The sequence below is a fragment of the Trachypithecus francoisi genome, unplaced genomic scaffold (genome assembly GCF_009764315.1).
Source record: "Trachypithecus francoisi isolate TF-2019V2 unplaced genomic scaffold, Tfra_2.0 Lachesis_group12, whole genome shotgun sequence".
Lineage (NCBI taxonomy): Eukaryota > Metazoa > Chordata > Mammalia > Primates > Cercopithecidae > Trachypithecus > Trachypithecus francoisi.
The window spans coordinates 27,936,416-27,963,249 of NW_022681457.1; the positions used below are offsets into that span (position 1 = coordinate 27,936,416).

The 26,834-nt window shown below is 37.7% G+C and overlaps 1 protein-coding gene across 1 annotated transcript in view; it reads left to right on the forward strand.

Moving 5' to 3' along the window:
* Positions 1-449: 449 nt before the first annotated feature.
* The window catches only part of PDE4B (phosphodiesterase 4B), a 44,805-nt gene continuing 18,420 nt past the window's right edge, over positions 450-26,834 (forward strand). The window contains exons 1-2 of the mRNA XM_033225188.1: positions 450-968; positions 23,841-23,934. Coding sequence (XP_033081079.1) covers positions 738-968; positions 23,841-23,934 — 325 coding nt within the window. The 5' untranslated portion in view covers positions 450-737. The remainder of the gene's footprint in view (positions 969-23,840; positions 23,935-26,834) is intronic.

Here is a 26,834-nt window from a genome sequence, read left to right on the forward strand (position 1 = left end):
ATCTGCAGTGTTCACATCTGGCTCCACCTGAAAGTCCGGTTCAGAATTTCCCTGTGATCCTGGCACTTGCAGAAGGGAAGTTTTAGCTTTGTTTAGTATAACAAGAGCTGCAGGACTCCCAGGCCAATAAACGTGGTCACGTAAAACTCCAGACAGCTTCTTTTAGGCTGGAGTCTTATCAGGGAGACCTCATTTTCCCTCTAATTAAAGGGAAGATTTCAGGGAGAGAAAGGAATAGCCTCTGCCTCTCACTTGTGCGAGTCAGTGTTCGCTGAATTAAAAGTTATTCCAACATGAACACATTCCCCAGCATGAATGACTGCCTAGAATTTGAACGTAATCGTCAACCAGTTTTCGCCCAAATTTTGGCTGTTTCATTTAGAAGAAAAGCAAAATGAGAAAAAGCTTTCCTCATTTCTCCTTGAGATGGCAAAACACTCAGAAATGACATCACATACTCTAAAGGACCCTGGGATGACTAAGGCAAAGAGAGCCTGAGAAAACTCTTTGCTGCTTCTGCCTTTAGTTTTAGGACACATTTATGCAGATAAGCTTATAAGAGACCGTTCCTGTTCCCTCCGCCTTCTTCCTCAGAGGAAGTTTCTTGGTAGATCACCGACACCTCATCCAGGCGGGGGGTGGGGGAGAAACTTGGCACCAGCCATCCCAGGCAGAGCACCACTGTGATTTGTTCTCCTGGTGGAGAGAGCTGGAAGGAAGGAGCCAGCGTGCAAATAATGAAGGAGCACGGGGGCACCTTCAGTAGCGCCGGAATCAGCGGTGGCAGCGGTGACTGTGCTATGGACAGCCTGCAGCCGCTTCAGCCTAACTACATGCCTGTGTGTTTGTTTGCAGAAGAATCTTATCAAAAATTAGCAATGGAAACGCTGGAGGAATTAGACTGGTGTTTAGACCAGCTAGAGACCATACAGACCTACCGCTCTGTCAGTGAGATGGCTTCTAACAAGGTAAGAGATGACCTTTTTATTCATTAAAGTGTGATCATGCGGGGAGCTCCAGCTCCCCTCACCTCTGTGGGCTGCAGAGTGTACCAGGGAACGCTACCAACCCTAAGAATGTGTTTCTTGCTTTGTCTAGAAGATTCTGTTCCAAAGTGTCACACTCTACTTGTGTCTTGATGCTACAGCAAAAGTTTAAAATCCTCAGTACACTTCAATTTCCAGAAGCCAAATTTCTCTCTTAGCGATGCAATTTGGAATAGGTTTAAGGTGAGAGGTGTCTGTAAAGCTAGCAAATCAATATAAAATGGAAAGTGCTTTAAATTTTTTTTACAATTATCAGGAAGCGAAAATCTGAGTGAATCTGCTGCATTGCAATCAGGTGTCACATATTTATTTTTAAACAAGAAAGTAGTTTAACCTTCATATATCAATTCGAAAGAATGGTCTGCGTTCAAGTTGGCTAAATTCCCTCTAAGAAGAAGGACATCCTGGGATTTTCGAAGATTTCTTTTGTGATGCTTTCATGACCTAATATAAAAAAGAAACAATATGCTTTGTCTCCAAAACCAGAAGTTTTCTTTTGTTTAAGTTTGCTGATTTTCATAGTGAAATCATTTGAAATTGCCTCATGCATACTGCCCCCAAAATGGTTTTATTTACAATCCCCAGACAAAGCTTAATGTTGAAGAGCCTTAATTATCTATCATTATATCATTTGTTTAATTAACACCTGGACTTAGAGTGCTAATTTATGTAGTGAGAGTTGTTGCTTTTTGTTTGTATTTTTACCTTGGAGAATATTATATTAAATACATATCGTTATAAAGTTATACAAAGTTATATATGTGTGTGTACACAGACACACACACCCCTACACTTTGTTAAAAAGCCTTACACCATACCTTCATAAGTGCACATTTCAGAGTCCCAGTCATTCTAGCCTGAGGTATCATCTTGTTGTCTATGTTTCTGGGGCTGAGAAGAGATTTTGTTCCACACCTGCCAGCATGCCCTTTCCAGCCCCGAGGTGCACCAGTGAGTGTGTGTCCCTTCTCCAGTGTTCCTGGGGTAAAAGTACCACCTTTGGATCAAGGCTTGCTGGCTGTCGCTCAGAGGATCTGCGCAGAGGAAGCAGTGTGTCCTCAGGAGATCCTGAAGGAGGGGAGGGGGGACTCTTCCTACTTGGAACTCTTTGTTTATTGGTTAATGAAAGGGTGAAATAAGTCCCTTTCTAAAATTTTAGTTTAGAGTTTAAGTTGGAAGGGAAAAAAAGAAAAAAACACATTTGAGGATTAACTATTTATTGACTTTTCTCTGAAGGTCTCAATTGAAGGTTAAACTCAGGGATTTTCCAGGCTGGGGTAAAACTCAACCAACTGCTTCCCTGTGAGGAGGGCTTTGCTGTGTGACTTCTCCAAATCACACTGGGACTCCATGTAGAAGAACTTCCACAAGGCTTGAGCCTACTTTGGAGCATTAGCAGACACTCTGTTCCCTGTATTTTGTGGTAATTGATGGCTATGCAAGATGTAGATCCAACATTTATGGGGTCGTTTTTCAATAGCTTTCACCATAGAGAATATGGCAAACTTCAAGTCACCAAAATATACTAACTAGAGTCACCAAGATAAAGCAGACAATTAACTCCAAGAAGAGAAAAAGAGTACCCATTAATTTTCATTTTGAGTGCCAATATGCTGTAGTATTCTAATCCCATTCATGCCTAGAGTGCTGGAAATAGACATTGACTGTCTTGCAAATTTATTAAAAATAATCTTATTCAGCATAGTAGTTAGTAAGGCTCTGAGACCAGGCACTCTGTAGATACGGGTAAGGATTTCAATCCCTCAGGCTTCCGCTCCTCCTTTATGGTGTTGTGTGCAGGAAGCAATGAAAGTTGAATAGAGCTAACCCCAACAAAAGGGCTAACCTTCAATGCTGACACAGTTAGCTTAAGTAAAAAGCATGCAGCCTCAGTCATTTTCTAGATCTACAGTGGAAAGATTGTCAGGCAAAGCAACTATTTAGTGCATGAATGATGCCCAACTGACAGTTAAGATTAATTTTTAAAAATATCTCTTTTTACTACCTTTTAAAAGAATATTGATTATTCAGATAATTGTCTCAGGTTAAGCTTAAGCATAACATGCACCATGACACATATGATATAAGGTAATGAGGCCAGGGTGTGGTGGCTCACACCTGTAACCACAGCACTTTGGGAGATTGAGGCAGCACTTTGGGATTGCTTGAGCCCAGGAGTTTGAGATAATGCAATGCAAACATTTTTGTGACCACCAGAAAGAAATTGATCTACACCCATTCTTTGGGAACTGAATTATCTGTGGCAAAAAAAAAAAAAAAAAAAAATTATATTGCATATTCACTTTTCAATGTTGTTGAAATTATCTGAGATTCCCATCCAAGTTGAAGTTGACATTTTAAAACTTTATCCTGATCACCACTCCCATTACTATGTAGTCTTATTTGGCCATATTTTGCTTACCCTTATCAACTAAGGAGCCAGGGTAAAAGTCTCTGAGTTGAAGATCTGGAAGTGATGTGAAGACATGTTATAGAGGACGTGTACCTATCAGCAGTATCCGCTACATTTTTGCAAAAACTCTGTGTTCCTAGTTCTGTCTCAGCTAAGTGCCCATTAAGTTTTGCTTACAATATCTGATCTTACGAATGGTGATAGGTGAAATCATGTTATGCTGAGGGGTATTTGGGAATTACAGAAGTGCAGTCTACATGCCACTGGTAGAGAGTTAACTGTGTTTGGTGGAGGAAGAGCAAGCATCTTTCATCTTTACTTCATCTAGGTAGGTTTGTGCTTTTTCAGTTTGTTTGTTTTCCTTAATCCTTTAAATTTTGAAGAAAACTGAGTGACTCAAATCTCCTAAAAGACTTTCTCAAATGTATTTCATAGCCCACAGAGTTAGATAAGAAACATCGTCCTCTCTTTGGCCCACATTTCTCTGATCCCTTAATGCTGGCCATAGTCCAAATGGAATTCCAGAATTTTAGAGAACGATGCTGCCAAGTACTTTAGTCTTGTAAATTATTTTCCTCCAAGAATTACTAGAAGATGGAATAAGTTCAGCAGAAGTTTTACAAGGCAATGGTATTGTTATTTAAGATGAAAAGGATGGCTAGTGAACCTCCTGCCAGCTGCCCAAATTCGATTAGACATGTTAGAGCTAGCTGTTTTGCTTAACGACAGATTGCCTTCTTAGAATTGTTCATTAATTTTGTGTTTCAATTTTCATCACCTCCTGAATTAGAAGAATTGTCTTATACTTCAGCAAAATGCATCAGAGCATGAGTTCCTCAGTGGCAAAACAGTCAGATGTTTTGAAAACAGGATGCTTTGGCTCTCCATTATAAAAAGAGGAACGGAAAGAGAAACAGTATAGAAAGGAAGAAAGCAAATAGCCTCAGCAGGGTCCCCAGCCCAACAACGGCATAAACAGTGACCTATCTTCCTGACCTTCACTGTGGCTCAGTTCCTGACCTCATGTCACCAAAGCCAACCGACGTCATTAGAGGAGGATAGGAGGAATGGCGCAGCTGCTGTGAGGGTGACTAGAATTTCCTGTCTCCTTCCTGACAGACGCAGTCAGAAAAGTACAGGGTTGCAATAACAGTGGCTGAGGAAGGAGCAACCCAGAACAATCCCAGGGAGGCATAATTGTGACTGACGGGGAATGGGGAGGTGTTCCTTCCCTCACTGTACTGAGAAACCTAGTTTCTCACCTAGAATTTTCAGGTGAAAAACGTCAAAAGGGTCATTCTTACCCAGAATGCTAAATGTTTTTCAAAGGATGAACATGCTGTGGTATTCAGAAAGGAGCTATGTTCAAGCAACTAGTCACTGCCTTCACTTCCCCCACAAACGCCCTCCACTGTCCTTTTCGTTCTCCATTGGTTTTGCTCTGGGGCTGTTTTATATGCAGTACAAAGGTTGGGTGCTGCTGGGTGAAAATGGATATTCTGTTGTTGAAGAGAGTGGCCCTATGTATTGGTACTTTTTTTTTTAGAATGAAGTGTTAGGACCTAGCACTTGAGTAAATGTTTGCTAAGATAGAAATGGGAGATAGATGGTCCTTTTTCTCTTAAGGCATTGTGAAGTCGGCTACAGATAACCATCATGGGGAAGTGAGTCCTCCTGGCTACGCAGGCTTATTTTTCCAGTTCTTCAGGTGCAGCCATACTAGAGTACTAAACAGGGAGCACGAAGGCAACTAATTGCCAGTGCTCTTGGGTGTGCGGGATAAAGTCACACAATTCTACCAGGCCCCGAGCCAGCTGGATATTAGGCTGCATGACACTGGATAGTGATCATGACAGGCTGATTGCCCTAATGAGGGGTAAACCATTTTGTATTTAACGGAATAATCAATAACTATGGAAAATGCCAGCTTCTGCAGAAATGATAGGAAATAGATCTTACTGGCCAGTGGATTCATGTTAGAGTTCCGTAAGAGTGAAGGTAGACAGGTGTTCAGTCCTTGAAAGGAATATTCATGCCACTTTTGCCTAAAATGTAATGATATGACTACAGCAGTGCCACCCTAGCATAAGATGGATCCTTTCCCTGGGCTCTGTGCTGTAATCAGAGGGCCTTAGCCTGGCCTTCCTTCTGCTGCCCTCCACCCCAGGAAGTGAGGAGTTGGCCGGGCCAAGGGAGCAGCTTTGCTCCCCTCTCTAAACCACATTTTGCATCTGCTGGACCCTCACATTCTCTGTCCAGATGGCTTTGAACCCACTTCCCGGCCATACAAGCCTCTTCCTGGAATGTGCTGCAGGCATACACACCCTTAGACCTAAGGAGTTTAACCAAGAGGCAGCAATGACAGGTGTGAAGACACTTGTGTAGAAGGAACTTAGGCAAGCAGGTTGTGGTCCAGGGCTCACACTGGCTGCTCACAGGTCCCTGGAGATGGAAGGGCATGGGGAAAGAAGAGGGCCAATCCATATCCAAGGAGTTCAAGAATTCGAAATTCAACCTGACCTTTCAGGCTGTTATGGAGGAATATCTGTCAGAAGTACAAGTAAAGGAGATAGCTCAATGTATATCTTTGTATATTTAGACTTACAGTTTGTGGCCCCACGTGTGTTAGAGGTGACCCTGGATTAGAGGGCAGAATAGAATTCTGGTAGCCAGGTGGGCACTCATACATTTTTTTTGGTTCAAATTTTCTGTCTTTACTGCTCAGATTTATATAGACTAAATTAGGGAGGGAGCAATAAAGTGAAGAGAGCCTGGGAATAAGCCATGAGTTTGAGTTCTAGCTCTGCCTTCACTTAGGTATAGTATTATAGACAATAAAACTATTTGGAATCTTTCCATTTTCTCTTCTGTAAAACAAAATAGTTGGAAAAGACTCAGCTCTTCAGTTTATTGATTGAATAATATTAGTAAACAACAGAACTACCTTTACAGGTATATGCAGTCATTGTGCTAAGCTCTTTACCTCATTCTATAATCAATATTCACAGTAACCCTTTGAAATAGGTACTGTTATTGTTCCTGCTTCACAGATGAGTAAAGTGAGGCATAGAAAGTTGAAATAACTTGCCTAAGGTAAATCATAGAGCCAGGATTCATACCCAGTTCATCTGACTTACCGTCAATGATCCCAATGAAGCATATAAAGATAGAAAAAAGTTTAGAGTTATTTAGTAATTCTTCTAAGGGGATTTTGGATTGGTTGGTGGGTGATCTTGTTCTTTCAACTGTGACAAGCATTAGGGAGTCCTGGTTCAAATTTATATTCTGTAGCTACCATACTCACAGCCTCTAGGACAGCCATTAATTGCCCTAGGCTCAGTCTTCTTGCCTGGGAAGCAGTGTCTCCTAACATAGATAAGGGGAAAGAGCAATCACAATTATAGAAAATGGTTATAAAGTGCTCATAAAAATGCAATAATGGTATTAAACTAATCCATTTCCTATTGCAGATGAATTTGCTAACTTCAAGATCTGTTTCTTAAAATTCTCCAACATGGCCTAAGATAAGATAATAAAGTTTCGTTCAAAGGACTATAGACTACCCCCAAATTCCCTTTTTCCCTGCTTCTCAAAATAAAAAGGGAAATAGAGATAAACTATTCTTATTTTTTTAATTTATATTATCATTCAAATGATTGGGGCAATTTCATTTTATGCCACAACCTTTCCAAGGCATGGAACATGATCATAAAATAGAATTAATGCTTCAGTAATATGTAAGGGAAATTTTTGGAGGTAACATGTCCACTGTTTTTCTTGGGCTTTGTCTTCAAATAAAAATGAAACAGAAGATTAAGCTATTTATTCTTTGTCAATGTTTCAGTTACTCTTTCTATGACAAAATGGAGTTGTACTAGTGAGTATTAGTATTAGTGTAATTCAGTATTCCAAGTTCTAGTCTTCTCAAAACTTAGCAAGTCACAGAGTTTGAAGGTTATTTGGTGCTTTGTAATAAGTTTGATTTGTAATCTGTTTTGTTTTATTTAAACAGTTCTTCATTGGTTTTAACAGAACCATTTCCTATACTCAATGGCAATCCATTTGACCCAATCATTCTGCCTAACTCACTTGAAAGTCCCCAAGTGACCAAGTCTCTAAAAAGCAAGCAGAAATGAAGTAAGAGGACATTGCCTTTGATTGTTTTACCTCTGGCTAGCTGATAAGAGGTCTGATAATAGTCTCAAAATCTGATACATAAATCATTTTAAGGTGACCATCTTTCTCCACATGAAGGAAAAAATAATAGCTATGTTTAGATTGTCAAATGTAAATGTAGAACACTAGTCTTGAAAAATAGAATTCAACACATTAGCAGAATAAATGTTTGGTCTCCATTTTTAAAAAATAATTCTTTCTCATCTTTTTAAAACTTTTTGGGTGTTTTTTTTTTTTTTTAAATATGTCCCAGTCTAAAAGGCTCCTACGTTCTATGCCATTGTTATCTATGAAAGAAAAACCAAGGGTGGAGCTTGCATTTGCATTATTCTTCCAAAACATTTTTCTTCTGAGTAAAAGTGTGCTCAACAAATAGAGATAGCTCAGACATCTGGAAGCCAGGACTTACTAAACAAGAAGATGCCAGGGCAAATTTGTGCCACAGTCAATAGGTTTCACGCTCTTGAAGGCACGGTGCCAGTTGTCAATGTGCTTTCCTGGCCGGGCGCGGTGGCTCAAGCCTGTAATCCCAGCACTTTGGGAGGCCGAGACGGGTGGATCACGAGGTCAGGAGATCGAGACCATCCTGGCTAACACGGTGAAACCCCGTCTCTACTAAAAAATACAAAAAAATTAGCCGGGCGAGGTGGCGGGCGCCCGTAGTCCCAGCTACTCGGGAGGCTGAGGCAGGAGAATGGCGTGAACCCGGGAGGCGGAGCTTGCAGTGAGCTGAGATCTGGCCACAGCACTCCAGCCTGGGCGGCAGAGCGAGACTCCGTCTCAAAAAAAAAAAAAAAAAAAAAAAAAATGTGCTTTCCTGAGCATCCTTTCCCTGTAGCATTTTTCAGGGACCTACCAGTCCCTCTCTGTCTTGCGCACTTGTACGTGATGTTTCCCTCAAGTGGTGCCAAACTGTTTAGTCTCTTGGATATTTCACTGTAACTTCCTTTGTTTGATTGACTTTAAAGTAGCCAAGTGCTTCCACAAAGAAAGGACTGTTAAGTTATTTAGAAATGAAGAAGACAGTAAAACTCCTGTTTCTTTTGTTTCTGATTTGGGAAGTGCCTGATCATTTTTTCTTCTTACGGAGTAGATTTTAAAGCTATAAATCATGCCATTCTGTTCATCAGTCACTTTTTTCCTTCTGCTAATTACTTGCAATTTTAAAATGTATCACTTTTGAAATCTAGAGCCCCCAAAGATTGAAGTTTAGCAAATGTATTAAAATAAAATGTATCTTCATGGCTCAGTCACTTTCATCTTCTAGTTTTTTTAGCTACTCAAAATAATTATAATTTTTAAATTAATTATTAAATACTTTACATGGCTGCCATCCCCTCACTCTTTGCTAACAGTGTAGTACATAATGTTTTAACTGTAAGCAATTATAAAAATGAAATTTGAATACAGATACCAGGAAGTAAAAATGACTAAGCCAATTTTTAAATTTTAGATTTAGGACGAGAGGTATTGGCATTTGATATCTTAAAAGATAGATTTTAAGTAGTTGTTTTAGAAAGAAAATAGTAAAAAAAAATTATCATTAAATAAAAATATATTTCCAACTCAATTATATAGGCTATGCTAAAGCCAATCAGACAGGGCACAGTGAAGTATTAATTTGTCAACTATCTAATGTCTTTGGTCACTATTGATGATGAAATTTGATAAATCAAACCAAAAAAGATCTAAACATTTTCTATCTAGTTATAGTTTTACATGATTACATTAGACAAAGTCCTAGAACTTTAAGCCTAGAAGAGAGCCTTAAGTATTATTATCTATTTCTATTTGAAGTCATTTTATAGATGAGAAAATGAGGTAGCTTTTGCCACTAATAACAAGTGAGGATTAAAGTACCTAATGTACTCCAAATAACTTTGTAAAATATAAGGCACATTCTAAATGAAAAGTAATTTTATTATGGCATGGCTTCTCCAAAGTCTTAAGGTGAATTGGTGGGATTAAGGTATTAAAATATAGGTCTAATCATAAATCTGGCTTACTGTTCATCTTCAGCAAAAGGCTGGATATGTTTGAGAAAGACATGGGACATTCTCTCTTTTGTTTATGTTGACTTTTAGACTTCTCATTCTTCATTTACATATCTTGTGTAAAAGGTATACATAAGTGTCTTAATAATTTCAAGTAAAGAACTAATTTAGTATGCCTGAAAATTTAGTGATCAAAACATAGCAAGAACCAGTTGAAGTGAGTTACTTTAAATGCCCCTGGTTTTAGTTTCAGAATTTTAAAAAAGCCTTAAACTTTTGAGGCTTTTGATTGTTGTTTGCTTTCTCACTAATTCCAATGCCAAAGTTTAGGTAGTAAAAATACCCTGTGGTTAGTGTAACTGCCCTTAACTTCTTTCTATTTCTTTCTTTCCTCTCTCTGAAACTGAAGATGATAAATTGGAAAGTTTTACCACTTGGATTGGTAAGCCTTGGGTTCTCTCTGCCACTTTGCAGAGCCATTAGCATGGAAAGTTGAACTTGAGATGGTGATTCCAGTTTGACCCTCTCCCTACACCCTAGAATGTTGCCGCACAGTGAACCAAATTATGTAAAGCTCTCACAACCCAAATATAATTTCTTGACTCTTGAGTCATATTACCAAGATCCTAGTGGAGTTAGGTACAATGGTGTTGGTAGCTACCTATCGAGAAATAATATATAATATAAATGTAATTAATGCCTTGTAAATAGTTTAAAGCAAATAAGTCTGATTCACAGCATATAGAAACACATTTTTATGTATGTAGCTAACTTAAAATGAGTCTTAGTATGTGTAGACCCCTGAGTTAAGCTGATACTGCAAATATTTTGCCATAAAATTTGGATAAATAATAAACTCTTAATGTAATTATTTAAATGTGGGGAAAATCAAGGGAAAATTACTCAGAGAATTGAGCATCTTGGGATAATATTTATTAAGGGAAATTATTCCTAGAAGATCCTTGACAGTCTAAAGTTAGCTCTTTTTTCCTCCATAATTTCTAATCATTATTTGTGTTACAAAGTAGAACAAAGTAAAAGAAAATTCCTTAGTATATAATGTAAGAAATGAAAAGAAAATTTCTAATTCTTAAGTGAATAAGAAAGCTTAGTGTTTTGGTTATTGGAATAAGATATAGGAAATGTGAATTAAAAAACTAAAATGAGGCTGGGCACAGTGGCTCATGCCTGTAATCCCAGCACTTTGGGAAGCCAAGGTGGATGAATCACTTGACGTCAGGAGTTTGAGACCAGCCTGGTCAACATGATGAATCTTGTCTCTAATTAAAAAATATATATATATATTAGTTGGGCATGGTGGCACATGCTGTAATCCCAGCTACTTGAGAGGCTGAGGCAAGAGAATCACTTGAGACTGGGAGGTGGAGGGCAGGAAGCCCAGATCACATCCACTGCACTCCAGCCTGGGCAACAAGAGCAAAACTCCGTCACAAAAAAAAAAAAAAAAAAAAAAAAAGCTAAAATGAGTCCGGGCCAGTGGTTCACGCCTGTAATCCCAGCACTTTGGGAGGCCTAAGAGGGTGAATCACTTGAGGCCAGGAATTCAAGACCAGCCTGGCCAACACAGAGAAACGCTGTCTCTACTAAAACTACAAAAAATTAACTGGGCTCAGTGGCGCGTGCTTGTAGTTCCAGCTACTGGGGTGGCTGAGGCATGAGAATCGCTTGAGCCCTGGAGGCAGAGGTTGTAGTGCACCAAGATCACACCACTGCACTTCTGCACTCCAGCCTGGGTGATGGGAGTGAAACCCTGTCAAAAAAAAAAGGGTAAAATGGAGATTTTACTGAGGGAAGATCCATTTAAGGGCTGGGAGAATCATTTGTGTATAAAAAGGAAAGGCACAGATTTTTTTTTTTAAAGAGAGACTAAAATTTTTAGTAGCTCCTCTTGATGAAAACAGTGGACTTCCAACTTCCTCTCTACCCTTAATGTCAGAAAATCTATAGAAAATATGGTTTAAGAATACTATCATCACTTGAGAATAAAGAAACAGAAGGATTTACCCTCCATCTTCATATTTCATTGCCTAGAGAACTTCCCCTGGCTCAAACATGTCATCAGATCAGACTTTGTGCTATGATTCTGCCTCTAGGACATTAAACTGTGGGGCTTTTTTTGAAACCCTGCCTTAGCTATTCTAACTTCCATAACATTTTCATAGACCATCCTCTTACCTATCTTATCAATTAATACCATAGCTAACATTTTAGTTATCTGGGATTTTATTTATGTCTGCTCAGATTGCAAGTGTTGAATGTTTTAGACCCCAATTTATTTGCAGGATTCAGGCTAATACATGCCAAGGAGGCATAGATCTCTTTCTGTTTAATTGTAAAGATGGAAGTGAAAAGCAAAGAAAGTTTTTGTCAGTTGGTGGTAGTTGATATTTGGTTTATTTTAAAAAGCTCTCTGCAGTTTTCTTGGTCATTTAAGACATTTGTTGACATGGAGACTTTTAATGGATTATCCTGCTTTTCAACAATGCTGGCAGGGTAATGACCTCACTGGTGGGCACAGAACAATAATAAAGATGGAGATTTTCTTTTAGTATTTTCAAGAAACTTAAAGTTATGAAACATTTTCAGACTATCCAGTTCAATATGTAGTTCCAGTATACTTTTGTGTGATGGTGAGAAGCTAGGGACCTTCTAATGGGTCACTAATGAAATGGATTCCAACTCCCACTCTGGATCTCTCACTCATAATCCACAAGAATTAATTTAACCTGCCAGATGCTACCCATTTAGCAAGCTGAAAGGAAACAGTGCCCCCCAATGCCTGTAGCCCTTGTCCATTGTGATTGCTATTACTGATTCCATTCTATAAGTGAGTAAGATGATTTAGATACATATATGTTTACTAATGCAATGGGTATGTTTTTCTTGGCCAGGCTCAGTATATTATTTGCGTTCTTGTCAGGGAGGGCTACCACTGAATTTTTTCCTGCTATATTTTAACACTCAGGAACTGGTTGTGCAAAGTTTATTTGCATCTTCCTTGCATTGCATGGGAGCGTCCTTGAGAATATCTTATCAAGATTTGCTAGTTTTTTTTTTAATATTTAAAAATCAGTATCATTTAATTTCAGAGAGTTTGCTTCAATTTATTGGAATTAATTTAAAATTCTTTTGTATTTATATTTTTTCTTTTACATATTTAAAGTATTAAGATAAAGTCATTGCCTAATGCTATCTGCCATAGTAAAATTTGCAAACTAAGAAAGGTCACATATTGCTTTTCAAGAAAGACTCTTTGGGGCCCTTAATACAATGCTAAAATAGAAGAACTTTGTCAAAAATAAACAAAAGTATGAACTCCTTGGTAAGAGTAGATTCTCTTTGTTTTAAAGAAGTTAAATACATTGGGTTAAAATGAGCAAAATATGAGCTCCTTTTGGAAAGTTAAGAAAGGAGAAATAGAGATTAGGAAAAATTCAGAAATTTCCAATCACTGCTTCTCAAATCTAACCACATAATCCAGGACTTCATTTCCCAGAAAACTCTGCATCTGCCCAAGGGAACATTAGTTACGAGACAATGCAGAGATTTCTAAGGCCCATTTCATCACTTAAAGTTTATTTGCTCTCAAAGCTTCTTGTGGTACCAGGATAGAGCATTAAATAGCATTATTATCTTTGAGTTATAGCTGTGTCTTATTTTTGTATTGTTAGTTCCAGTGTAGCATGGTAATAAAACATATTTGAAGTATCCGTTCCTGCATACATAGTGCTCTTACCTGTGTTCTCGTATGACACTCACCCTGAGGAAGGTCTTACTGTATCCCCATTTTCAGATATGAAACTGAGATTTGGGAAAGATAACCGATTTGTCCAAGTCCTTTACCTACTAAATGACAAGACATAGAGTCAATCTTGTTCTATTTGCTCAAAAGTTGAATAATTTAAAAATAAAAGTTAAAGGGAAATCCACAATTTATTATATTCTCGTATAACTTGTTAACAAAACATATCATCATAGAATTTTAAAGCTAGAAGTCAACTAGGTCTTGTTTTTCAGACCTCAGTTTGGATATCGTTTCTTTAGAAAGACCTTCTTTTAGTACCCTAACTCAGCAGCTTGTTGGTTTTACAATTTACTATCACAATTTATAGTTTTTGGTTTTGATCATGGAACTTGGTTCTTACTTATATCTTTCATTAGACTGTAAAGTTACTGAAGACATGGATTGTGTCTACCATGTTCACTAGTGAAGCCCCAGCGGTTAGACTAGCTATAGGCACATGTTAGGCATCAGAATAAATTTCTTTTTATCAATTGCATGAGGTTCAGAAACTTAATTTAATTTGTCCATGACCGAGTATTTGTTAGTGGTAAATCCATTAGAACCCTGCAATCCTGTTTCCTGCTGTGCTGCAATGGCTACTTGCAGGGGCCTGCCATGCCTAATTCCAGCTTTCTAATTGTTAGGTTGCATGAGAAACCCTCATCTGGTTCCCAATGACTCCCCAAAGTACCCTGAAAAAAGGGAAAGCTTATTCCTACCCTTCTCCTTCATCCAAAGTCAGATAACAAAGAACAAAGTGGTCAGGGACAAATGCTTTCTTCCTGTGAGCAGAAACGTAAAGCATGGTTTTGGTTGGGGTTTTTGTTTGTTTGGCTGGTTTTTGGTTCAGTTTTGCAATATTTGGCTTACTATTCTCTCAAAAAGTCTGCATCCTGTGGACAAGAATCTAAGCCCTTTGGAGACTGGCAATGGCTATTCCACACCCACTGGGGAGCCTACTTATGAGCACACATGTCTGTAACTCAGCCATTCTCCATATCTGTTGGAGAATAGCAGCCTAATTATCTGCCATCATTTGGTTTTCATTCCTGGCATATTGGTGACACTCCTCTTACCTCAGCCACATATGCAATTAATTCATATGTGTTACCACATTGATCTCAACTGTGAAAATCTGAGCAAAATGCATACTTGGTGCAGTCATCCTTATGTCAGGTAGTCTGTGGTCAGTCATAGCTTTTAATCAATAGATAAAAAGTTGTAAAGTGTCTTAATTTGAGAAAATTGGCTAAACCAAAGAAGCACAAATGGATAGTTACCAACAGTTGAATTTCTCCAAATAGACTCTTTTTTATGGTATGACTTAAACATAAGGTCGTTTTGAGTTATGGTGCTTTTCATTTGACTTGCTTCATCTATCTTTCTGGCAGTTCTGGTTTACACTCCTTAGACTGGTGAATAATCTAAATGTCAACCAGAGAGTCTGAACTTCTATGAGTAACTCATGTGTCACATAATCTATGTGACATAGTACTGCATCACACCTGCAGCAGCATGCTATGGGAATTCTGTAGTTAATTATATACACTGATGTCAACAATGAAAATAAAGTATTCAGGTATCAAAGAACCAACTGAAACTTCCACCCAAAAGCAAATCCAAAGTGAGAAAGGTACCATGAGCTCAGATTATTTTGAAATTTACAGATAAAACCTAGCTTCAAGTACAAATCCTGTGGAAGAAAGAGCACACACTAGGTCTCAGACACCTTGGCAACCACTTTACATATATTATTCCTAATATTCCCATTTCAAAGATAGAAAATTCTAGTCTCTAAGAGACTCAGTGACTTGCCATGTTTCTCAGACTAAGTTACAGTACATATTTTATTTCCAGATTCAGTTGAATCCTCAGATGCTCCTATATCATGCTATTATGATGTTGGATTAGCTGCAGCTCACTGGTAAGGCACACCTGCAACCAGCACCCCCTCTACTTCATGTCTGCAGTAGACGCTGCCTCTATTAACCTTCCATGAACCCAGCAAACCTATACATCTTGAGGTGCCTTATTCAAAGCATCTCTCCGTCTCTTCTAACTTATGATAGCTAATAGCTATCATAAAATAAAAGTGATAGCTAATAGCTAATAATAGCTAAAAATACATAACAAGCCTAACTACCTTTTTAATAGGATAAAATTACATAAGATATCACTGTCTATGAAAGTTATGTCTGTTTTATAACTATGTTATGCAACTATTTTCATCTTTTATAGTTTTAGTTAATAGTTTATATGTGCAAACCTCCAATCTGTTACAGATTTTCCTCAATTTGCTGGTACATACTCTAGCTTAGGGATTACTGAAATATCAAAACAGATGATAACATATATGCTTTCAGGGAAGAAAAGGATACATCTATGCAGCCCAAAGTTTTCATTTATTTTTTTGATAGGCCCTAGAGTTGATCTTGAAAATTGCCAGATTAGTAGGCTGTCCTAGCCCTGAGAAATCACTAGTCCAGAAGTGGCAATTCCCAAGGCACGTATTGAAGCATTCCACTGTCTTTTACCTCAAGGGCTGTATGAAAGTCACTAGCTGAAATCAATACAATTAATAATAAATACAACATGTTCTACATGGTGTTTTTAAGGGGTAGCGTAATAATCTCAAAAACAAACTATGGTAGATTTTTGTAGCTGCAAAAACTATTAGAAACTTTCATAAGGCAGGACTTAAAACAACCTAAGAGATAGTATAGACTGAAAATGGAATTCACTTCTTAAAGAGAATCATGGCCAAAACATATGGGTTATGAAAAGAAAGTAGAATATTTGGGTGGTAGTTTCCCTGTTCTGTGTAAGTACTTTCACGTCAGATATGAAGGTCCTAAAACATAGGTGTTATTTTTCACTGGTCAGGAAAGGACATTAGACTGGATGGTCTGTGGGCCTGATCCATGATAAGTCTTCCGATTGTTGAAAAATACTGTAAGTTGTAGAGCTTCTAGCTGTGAAATATTTCCAAAGAAACCTTTGTCATCTACTTTGAAATCATATTAATGCCCTGTGGCCTTGGAATTGACTCTAGAAGCTTTCAGTTAAATATTAGCCATTATACCTGTACAGAAAAAAATATAGAAAGGCTTATATGAAAAAACAAAAGAGTAACTGAATAATGTACCTTGATTCCTTGATTTTTCTCAGTTACTATGATGATTTTTGTCATCTGTTGAAAAAGATTTTTCCTAAATTTAATTATCAGACCATCATCTCAAATCTTCAAAGTTCCTTTTTTTTTTTTTTTGTCTTTCTCTATTAACAGACAAATTAAAAGGGAAGGATCAAGTATATGAAATGAAATTATGATGCTCCAGGAACAGTTTTAGGTCTTATGTTTCATTGGAAGAAAAGTCCTCTGTTAAAAAGAAAAGTTCAAAAAGTTTAAACTATCTAAAAATATACAGTGTCCCTGAACCTAATGTATATAATGAGTGTATGGCCTGGAAATCCAATCTCTTCATAGGCGATTTGGATATGCAATATCAGGACTATACTTACAGTTAAAAAAAAAAAAGATAAAGAAAACTCTTCTTTATCTGAAATTCAAATTTAACTCGGTGCCCCAAATTTTTATTTGCTAAACCTTATATATGTGGAAACATAATATAGTTTATAAATATTATATATATAGTTTAAAATGCATAGTGACTATATCAGTCTTTAGGTATAAATAGTTACAGTATCTTTTGTCAATTTGATTACATCACTACAGCAACTTTCAGAGTTGAGAGAATGTTGGATCATGAGAAATTGCTATAAACATTCTTATGGGAATCACTTTGGGTCTAGGAAACGTCAATTTTTTAGCGTTCCAGTAATATGTGTTATATCATCTCTTGAGAAGTTTTCAGAAATTCTGAAAAAAATGGACAGCAGAAAAGGGTTAGATAGATAGGAAGAAATATCTAATAATTTGGAGAGCTATTCAAGCCCTAATCTCAAGATATAGAGCTGCTATATTCAAATCTGTTTGATCTTTTGATATTTTTCAATTCTGTATGAAGGCATTAATGGTTTTTCCCTGCTTTGCCTTTTAATATGTCACTTGAGCAGATACTTGTCCTCTAACTAGCAAGTAGAATTGATTCTATTGTTGCTTCATCATAATTTTTGATGCAGAATGATGGTAGATATATTCATGCTTGTTTTTCGTTGGATACTTATTGATTACTACATCACTGAGCATTTAAGGAAAGAATCACTCAATTCTAACATGTTTAGAAGAGTTTCTTTCTGATTTGGCACATGGACAGTGAGAATGACCTCACTGTGTTTGTTCCCTGGCACACCAAAGGTTTGCTGCAGATGTTAGTACAGCAGAACTTGTTTGCTAAGATGACCCATTATGGAACTCTAGCTGATTAAGCAGATGTTAAAGGACAATTGCATGTCCATTATTACTTCTTTGACCATATTACCAACTCAACTCAATTGCGCTTGCTTTTCAAATAAGACCAACCTGTCAATAAAGAAACTGGACATCAAGTTTCATATGATTGGTAGAGATTACAGGGAAACGCAAAAAGGAGGGAAGAGATGAGACACACATTGTCAAATAATCTGAAATGTTAAGAATTGTGGAAATTGTGAGTTTCATAAGGAGTTTTAGACAAGGTACACTATATCCCCCATTCTGTTTTTTTCTTTTTCATTTTAAACTTAGATTTGCTTTACTTCTTTTGGTCTTCATTTCTTCCCATGCAAAATTCCTGAAAGTCAAAAGGAAGATTAGAAGCTAGCCATTTTACCACTAAAGAAACTGAGCCCCAAGAAGTTAATTCAGCTTACCCAAGATTACATCTTTGGTTAGGACCAAAGCTAAGACAGGGACAGACTCTGTTTACTTCATTTCTCACTAAACTGTATCACTACAGTTTAAACTTCTTTCTACCACTACCAGCATTCTGTGCCTTCAGGAGGAATTTTCAGTCCCTTCACTTTCCTGATGCCTGGGAATTCTTTTTAAGTTATGACTAACAACGTATAAAACATGAGTCAAAAGTTAGTCCCTAATAAAGTCATTGTGACTTTAATGACTTCGGCAGTTGTTTCATTCTGCAAAAACAGGAAGATCCCACACAATAAGGCGCCTGTCTCACAGCTGGGCTCCTGCGTAGACGGCCACCCACAAGAGTAACTAACTGCTGGGGCTGTCTTCCTCTCTTTGACACCTTTTTATTCTCTGTTCTTACAGTTTTCTCCTACTGACCTCATCTTGAGATTATCCATGAGAGGAAGGTACCTGCTTTAGCTTTTCTTTGATAGGGTGAAGAATAGTTTTAATCACTTAAGATTCACTCCTAAGTGATTTTCAGGTCACCCTCAACAGGCCTAAATTAGTCTTAGAAGGAGCTCTTTCATGGGCTTTATACTAGCTTCCTGTGTTATCACTATTCTGGCTTGTTTTACTCTCAAAAACATAAAATCGCCAAATTTTAGATTTGAGAAGAGCCTGCGATCATTCCAGTTCACTCCTCCTATGTAATTAGTTTAAGAACTCATTACCAAGATGGTGCCTATCTTGCCTGCAGATCTTTGCATAAAGCTCAAACTAATTCTCCCACAAGAAATACAGAAAAGTGAAGAAGTGTCCTATCACTTCAGAAGAAACTGGCTTGGACGAATTAATCTCTGTATGCAGTGTTGAAACTAAAGAAAAATTGAAGCCATCAAGAAAACAAAATGTTCCTATCAAGTGTAACTGAATTTTAGCTTTTATTACCTATTCTCTACTTTTAAAATAACTTTTCACTATTAAAGGAACTTATTCCAAAAATCAGACAATTTTATAGAAAAGGCATATTCTAGGCAAATAATATTAAATCACTTACCTAGAAAATATATCTTCTTCCCTTTTCACAAAATAGCTGCAATTTCTAGCAGTGTATGTGAATCTAGTGTTGGGCATAAGCTTAAGAAGGCATTGGAGGAATTTTTTATTACTAAGAGTTCATTCACAAACTTTGCTTGTCTGTGTTGAAAAGTGGCATTGGCCATTTCCTCTGGGGACATTATTTCTAGGTAGGCTGTAACAGGGTTTTCCTGTGAAGGCAGACTCTTAGGGAAAATAGTATCTGTGTGCATGAGATGATAGAGACATATTTATCTTTAAAATAAATGTTCCTGTTTGTGAATTTCTCTACTGCATTTAATAAAGTAAATAATGCCTATTTCCTTTCAATCCAGTAATTCCTTGGGACACAGTTTTACCCAGGAGCTATTTTACCTTTGAGTCTGGATGAAACATGTAACTTAATAGACTCCAAAAGTCTTACACTATAAAACTCTGAGGGATGATAAATGCTTCCCTTCCTTTGTTATGGTCTGAAGCATTTTCAATCTGAGTTGTTTTCCTCAGTCATATAGAGGGAGTTTTGTTTTCTGGGAAGTCTTGGTTGCTGGTAAATAATGTGTCCAAACTATTAGGAGGAGGCAGCCACAAAATTTATCATACAAGTATGAAAAGTTAGGGTTGAAAGGCTGAGATCCTAAAATCATGCATCATTTTCATTTTACACATGAGAGGTGATGTAACTACACAGGAGAGTGAGAGCCGAGAATGAAAAGTCAAGATTCGTCGACTACATAGTGGCTGCCTCTGGCTCAACAGAAACACTCCCATGTGGGAGTCAGTTGCTGAAAACCCAACTAAGCCTAGCTCCTCAACTGTCTCCTCAGGCTTCACTTCAAACATAATTCATATCTATTCTATTTCTTAATGTGTCTCATCACACAGTTAAACGCTAGTCATACTAACTCGACTCTACATATACTAGAATGTAAAAGATACCCTTCCACCCCCCGCTGTCTGCTTCTTGAAGGCCATGTCTGCCTTTCTTAGTTTGTACAGAGCCCAACATAAATGGGCCCTTCATATGTGCTTTTTGATGAGAGCGATGATTGCCTTCACGTCAGTGTGGTTGGGCCCTCCCTTATGGAGGAGGAAAACCAACAGTTGTTGCTAAGCAACATTTAAAGGACTAGGTTAGTTTCTGACACTAAGTGACCGCCATTTGCATACTTCGCCATGTTGTGTGTTTTATTGTTGCCTTAAGATGACTTTGTTTTTTGGTGGCATCGCTGTATGCCCTTAGCAAAAGGCTCCTAGGAGAACTAGTTTAGGCCTGGAAAGGAGGAAGGTGATATTCATCTGTTAATGACTTAGATAAGTACGCTGATCCTCTCAGTAAACTATGCGGGAAAGGTGAGGAGTTTGGTTTATTTTCAGCCCTGCAGCTGAGAGCCACCTCCCTGATCCCATATTGAAAGTGATTGACAACGTATCCCAATAGGGCCCTGTGGCAATGGGAGGCTATAGGAAGAAAATAAACAGAGAAGTCTTTCCTCTTATAGCTTTTTATGATTCAATTTCTACCTGCTCCTATCTTCTGAGCAGAGATGCTGATATAGCTGATAAAGAACTGACCCTACCCTCTCCAGACTGTTTGCTGTTGTGGTTAAACAACGTGCCCTAATATATCTATTCCTACTAGAATGAAAGCTGATTAAAGGCATGAAAAGAGTTTTTGTTTGTTCCTTTGTTTTTTTCACTGCTATATCATCACTCTTTTCCCTGGTCATTTTAGGTATTCAATAAATGGTTGACAAATAAGTGGAAAAAAAGGGGGATTATTGAACTAATACCAACCTGATTGGCTCTAAAACATTCCTAAGTGTTTCAGAGAGACGAAAGAAGCCAAAATGAGACAATTGTTTGAATGTTATATTTGCCTAAGTCTAGTGCAGAGAAAATTATGGCAGAAATCATCTGTCTCTAAGCTTTTTACAAGATATTTTTACAATGATTCAAGTAAAGTTTACTTCTTTGCCAAAATTCAGCTTATTGGTCAGAGCAATAAACTTGTCTCTTTCAGCTTCTGAGTCTTCAGCCTAAGTACCTGTCTTTTAAGGATTCAAGATGAGAGGCCATTGTGACTGAGCAGTTGTGTCTTTAAAACTAAATAATTTGGAAGTCATGCGATTCACAGATTCACCTGGGGTTCAAAATTGCACAGAGGTTCAATAAGTAAAATACGCTAGCTGAGATGATTGATTCAGAGATGCCTGGTTACTAACATATTGTATCATGGGAAACACACCCACATACACAAGTAGGGTTACCCAAAAAGAGGGTGATTGGACATCTTTGAGAACAATGCATGGTGCAGTGAGCCAGCAGGCAGAAATACTGACTTGCATTGGCTTCACCTCCAAAAACCAGGTCTCCTAGGCACAGGCCATGGCGTAACCCCGGGCTTGGATACTTGAAATAAAGCTATTGTTGGATGCTGATGCTCATTTGAAAGGGGAATGCCTCACAGGAAAAAAAGCCAATTGCAAGTTGGGGTTGTTGCCATGGTGCTTTGCTACTCCTTCAACTTGCTATAAATGAAATTATGGGAGTACAGGGGTAGGATAACAGAGGGGAGAGATGAGGAGGGAAATGGGATGAGCCTGGGGCAGGGAATCCCACTGCAGTAAAGCTCTAGTGTTTCCCCTTGCCTGTACTCTAATGTTGACAAGGAGAAGGGAGGGGCTGGGAAGAAGGGAGAGAGAAACATGCAGGGAAGAAATGACTTTCTCAACATGCCCTGGATGGCTAAAATAAAATTAATTTAAATCCTCAGATTTCTAATGTGAGTTAGAAGAGGTAACACTAAATCTCAAACAGTTCACCATTCTTTCAGTTATGACTGTTCATATTTCCTAACACACTCTGCATCCTAAATGGAAAGGTTAAAAGAGTTTAATACATTTGTCGAATGCAATCTAATATGCATATCAATGAGCTAATGGAGGGCAGAAACTTACATGCTGCATAGGAAGTACTTTTCAAATGAAATAAATTAATTCTATTCCCATTCATTTTACTATGAAAAGAGGCTAAATGCATTAGCACACGCTTGGTGTGCGACAAATAATCCTCCAAAAAGCTAGTTCACAAAAATTATTGTGTATCGGCAGCCTAGTCTGAAAACAGCCATGGTCCTAACCTTTTTTAAATGCTTGTTTAAATGTTCAGAAAGTCGATTAATCAAATGCATCATCACTTTGATCAATTAGAGCAGCTGGATTTTTGTGCAGAGGCTGCATCTGCAGAATTCTGGTCTGCAGTGGAGAGAGAGGGTTAAGGAACACCTAGTTGAAATGGGGGAGGGTACCGACTTCAGATTTACTTAAATATTCATGGGGCTTCCTCCATTTTAATCTTCTCCTTTTTAAAAGATGGCTGTGTTTCCTAGTCTGGCAACTCCTCAGGAAAGAAGAATTGCTTCTTCCTTGCAGAGTTCGGCTGAGTAGGACTAATGTAGAAGAGTGGAAACCCCTTCGGCCACCAGGACTATTCATAATTCATAAGTGCTTCAAACCAGCCAGCTGAATACATTTGGACAGGCTCTTGCTCCTTCGTGCAATTCCTGATTTCATTGCTCTCTTCTGCCAGGAAATAAGCAGGGAGCATAGGCTTCTTGCAAGAATGGAGTGCGAAGATGGGCTTTGTTTGGCTTAGGAAATGCCACACATCTTGGAGGTTTTGTCTTTTCTAAGTTTCGATTATTTTATCACTGGATCTGCAGGGCTTTCCTGATCCTTTCGGGATTGCTTTCTCAGAACCGTGAATTCTTTCAAAGGGATTTGTGGATTGTGGCAAAGAGAGCATTCCAAAATGCCTGAGGCAAATTATTTGTTATCTGTATCTTGGGGTTACATCAAGGTGGGTTAATTTGATTGTGTTCTGTGTCTTTGATAAAATGTGAAACATATATCTCTCTGTGTGTGTATGTGTGTGTGTGTGTTTTGTTGTTGTTTTTTTTTTTTTGTGAAGTAGAGGACATCTGTAATGATTTAATTTGTGTGTTCATTTAACCCACTGGGACCTCTTATTTTGAAATAAGAGCATGTTATATTACATTTTATTTAAGTGTACTGTGCTGTGTTTTAACCCTATTATTTTTACTCAATTCTGTTTTTTAAAAGATGCTTCTTTTTTTTCTTTTTCCCTTAAACTTTTCACATATAATCTCCTGTCACCAAATAGGTTATTAAATTATATTTTAGAGGTAATTTCAGACAAATGTATTTTTAAAAGTAGTTACAGTTTCAGGTGGAATTATCTTGACATCTATTAAAATTCCTTTTCCTAGGTTTGCATCTTCAAAAGTAATCAGTTGTTAATTCTAAGAAATCTTAAGAAAACCTCTTTTCCAAAAGTGACGTTGGAATAATTTCAAATTGAAGAGATATGTTTTGTGGAAACAGTACTATTTATCTAATGGTATCTACTCATCCAACCTCTTGATTCCTGGACAGTAGAGTTGGAAACATTTAAAGTGAACATTTGCTCTTTTGAAAATGGTTAATGCATTTTTGTTCTTTATAAACAGTTCAAAAGAATGCTGAACCGGGAGCTGACACACCTCTCAGAGATGAGCCGGTCAGGGAACCAGGTGTCTGAATACATTTCAAATACTTTCTTAGGTAAGATAATAACTGAGAAAAACTTGTTTTATAACTGGGGTTTTCAGAATTAATTTCTACAATCTATTAAGGACATCCCCATGTGAATTTGGGATGGAGTTGAGTCATATAAAAATCCATTTAAAATAATAACTAAGGCCAGTCTTCAAAAGAAAAAAAAAAAAAAGCAGAAAGATCATGTTTTTGAAAAAAAGAATTAAAATACCCATTCAAGACAGAGGGTTATTATGGGCTAACTGTATTTAAACGGCCCTCAGCCCCACCTTGTCTGCCTGCCCACTTCCATCTTTGCTAAGACCTCTGAAGTAATGAGGGAAATCCAATCACCCAAGCCCTAGAGACAGCTCCATTGGCTCCTCTGACATGGTAGCCTTTCAATTCCTTCAATAACTGAGCTTTGAGCAAAAGGTTTCCCCTATGATGTTTTGTAGGGGATATGCTTGAGGAATAATTCCATGGTGATTTGGTCCGTGAGAATAAGCATTGGGAATAATTTGACTATTGCTTTGCTAAGTTATTTATTAAAGATAAATGGATGGTATGGGGGAGAATTTTAATATTATCTTAAGGATTTCGTATTCTGCAAGCAGCCTCATTCTCTTCCCCATCTGATGCTTTATCCATTATTCTCTGTTGCTACATTACTGGTATTTAACACATGATACTGACCAAAAAGGATTGCATGAATGGTCCTCAACTATTGTCATGCATGTTATTTGATTATTTAGGATTTTTGAATTCAGTCTTAAAGGCAACTTTTGTATAATGAACCTATTTGGACTATTTTGATTTAAGAAGTCCTACATAATCTGCAGATCTGTACATCAGAGTAAATGGATAGCATTTAGATTCTGATTTTGTTGACTTTAAATTGCTGCTGAATTATGCTTGCTTATGAAACTTCATTTTCCAGGGAAGTGACCCACTCTCACAGCTGAACATTTCATCCTCTCTTCTTTTTTGGAATAGCCATATAGCATTACATCAATGAGCATTTTCCTTGACCTGTGGGAGTGCAGAAGACAAGAGTAGAGATTTGGGAACCTCCTCCTAGATTTCAGAGGATCTATGGAAATGCCTGTGTATATATGCATATTTTCTTTAGCCAGCCTATCATTGATGGGCATTTAGGTTGATTCCATGTCTTTACTATCCTGAATAGTGTTGCAATGAACATAAGTGTACATGTGCCTTATTGAAACAAATACCTCTTCTGGTTTTATTTCTAAGATCAATCCTATTTCTCTAACACCAAAGCAGTTCTTGCTATCAGCAGATCAATCAGCCCTGTCTTTAAGCAGCCTCATACAGAGCTTACTGCATTACTCTGCAGTGGATGGTCACCAGACATGATTAACAAGTGCCTTTCTAACAGTTTCTAGTATGTGAGTGTCTGCAGCACTTAATTTTCTCCAGCTGCAGTTGCAACGCCTTTGTCAGAGAACAAAGGAGAAGAATTTTCATCCATCCTAGCTCCCAGAGGTGCCTAGAATGTAACTCTACAGAAAACATTAAATACTGATCCTTTTCTTCTCCTTTTATACACTTGAAGAAAGGGATCTTCTGCTGAGCATTTCAGATATACCTTGCTCTGTGTAATGCCCAATGATTTTTCATTAGCTGGGAGCTGTTTTAGGGACATTTTACAGGTTAATGACTGTGGGAAAGGAGAATAAAATCAAAACTGCAAGAACCCATTTTTGTCTCCATAAGCATTGCATTTTAAAATATGAGGGCTTGAGGACTTCTCAGAAGAGACTCTCACTACTGTAGTTAAAGTTATATGAAGTCTCTGAACCCTTAATCATCCAAGACTGGACCTAAGCAGTCCTCTTTGTTTGTAGTCTCTTTCAATATCTGCTTACCAAGGACAACAAGAATATCTTAGTCCACTAATTAATCTTTTTTATCACCATAGGCTACCAAGAAAGAAAGCTGATAAGATAATAAAGATGATTCATTCCTCAGAGTAGGAAAAAATAAAAAGAAAAAATTTAAAAGGTGCTAAACATGAGCTCTGAGTCTCAACGCTGTCCAAGATGAGGCAAATGTCAACTCTTTCTTGCCTATTCTGCTTGCTATTTAGGCAGATCTCTTGAGCAAAACCAGTCATTTGGCTTCTCATTGTTCCAAAAATTAAATTCAAGAACAAATTGTTGAGGAAGGTTATTAGAATCTCAATCCTTGTAGACTCTTAGTATTAAGAGGGTGGTGTGTGTCAGTGGGTATATGTGCTTGAGGGTATATGGGGTAAACCCCATCAAATAGACTAGACAGGCAGATTGGATTTTTAAATGTTCTTGAGAAAAATATAGGAAGAAAAAAACCTATAATATTAACAAAAGATGCATCAGTTGTCTCACTTGTAAAATGGGAGCACTGGTATAGATGACATCTCAAATCCCTTCCAACTCTAACTTCCTATAACTCTGATATGAACTGAGTTTATCCGTTTTGCTAAGACATCCCTGGCCATCTGGATTCTCTGTGGTGAACCCTCGGCTTATAATTTGACAATCTCAAAAAACAAATAAACAAAGTTTGTTTCCAGACTGACAGTGAAGGGCATGGAACTCTTAGTTTTATCCTGTGAGCATAATGAATGTTCCCAGAAGACCATGAAGCCTTCTTCATAAACCTTCTGATCTGCATGGGACCCTAAAACCTTGTAGTCTAATTCCCTCATTTTATAGGAGAGAAAACAGGGGACCCAGAGGGATGAGGTAACTTAAACAAGATCACTTGGCTAATACATTCCTCAGCCAGAACTAGGACTTGGCTCTCTTGACATCTAGACCTAAACACCCTATCAATCCTTTAACGAGGAAAGAAGGCTGTTAGGAACACAGAACATATATAACAAAATCACATAAGGACTCTTAAGTAATACACATATCATT